General features: G+C 44.0%; 1 protein-coding gene across 1 annotated transcript in view; it reads right to left on the reverse strand.

Moving 5' to 3' along the window:
* LOC117959769 (G-protein coupled receptor-associated protein LMBRD2B-like) overlaps positions 1 to 251 on the reverse strand; it is a 3,176-nt gene extending 2,925 nt beyond the window's left edge. Inside the window, exon 1 of the mRNA XM_034897047.1 lies at positions 145 to 251. Within this exon, the coding sequence (XP_034752938.1) occupies positions 145 to 194 (50 nt within the window). The 5' untranslated portion in view covers positions 195 to 251. The remainder of the gene's footprint in view (positions 1 to 144) is intronic.
* Between the last annotated feature and the right edge of the window lie 92 nt (positions 252 to 343).

Consider the following 343-nt stretch of genomic DNA (forward strand, 5'->3'; position numbering starts at 1 on the left):
CCCCCCCCCCCCCCCCCAAGGTACTTCCCGTGTATTCAGGCCTGTGTGTAGTGTGTAATAGCAACAGAGTGAAACTTGTAATGTCCCCATAGGGGATCAATAAAGACTATAAATGAAATATAAATTAATGTTGATGGTCCAGACCATGTGAGACACTGGGACGTCCAGTACACCACCCTCCAGAACACCGGCATGATCCCGTCAGGGATGTAGCTCCACGGCTTGTAGCACGGCTTCAGGACACTAGATGGATAGATAGATAGATAGATAGATAGATAGAGAGATAGATAGAAAGATAGATAGATACATGATAGATACATGATAGATAGATAGATAGATAGAT

Source organism: Etheostoma cragini, chromosome 16, assembly GCF_013103735.1.
Source record: "Etheostoma cragini isolate CJK2018 chromosome 16, CSU_Ecrag_1.0, whole genome shotgun sequence".
In the NCBI taxonomy this organism is placed as follows: Eukaryota; Metazoa; Chordata; class Actinopteri; order Perciformes; family Percidae; genus Etheostoma; species Etheostoma cragini.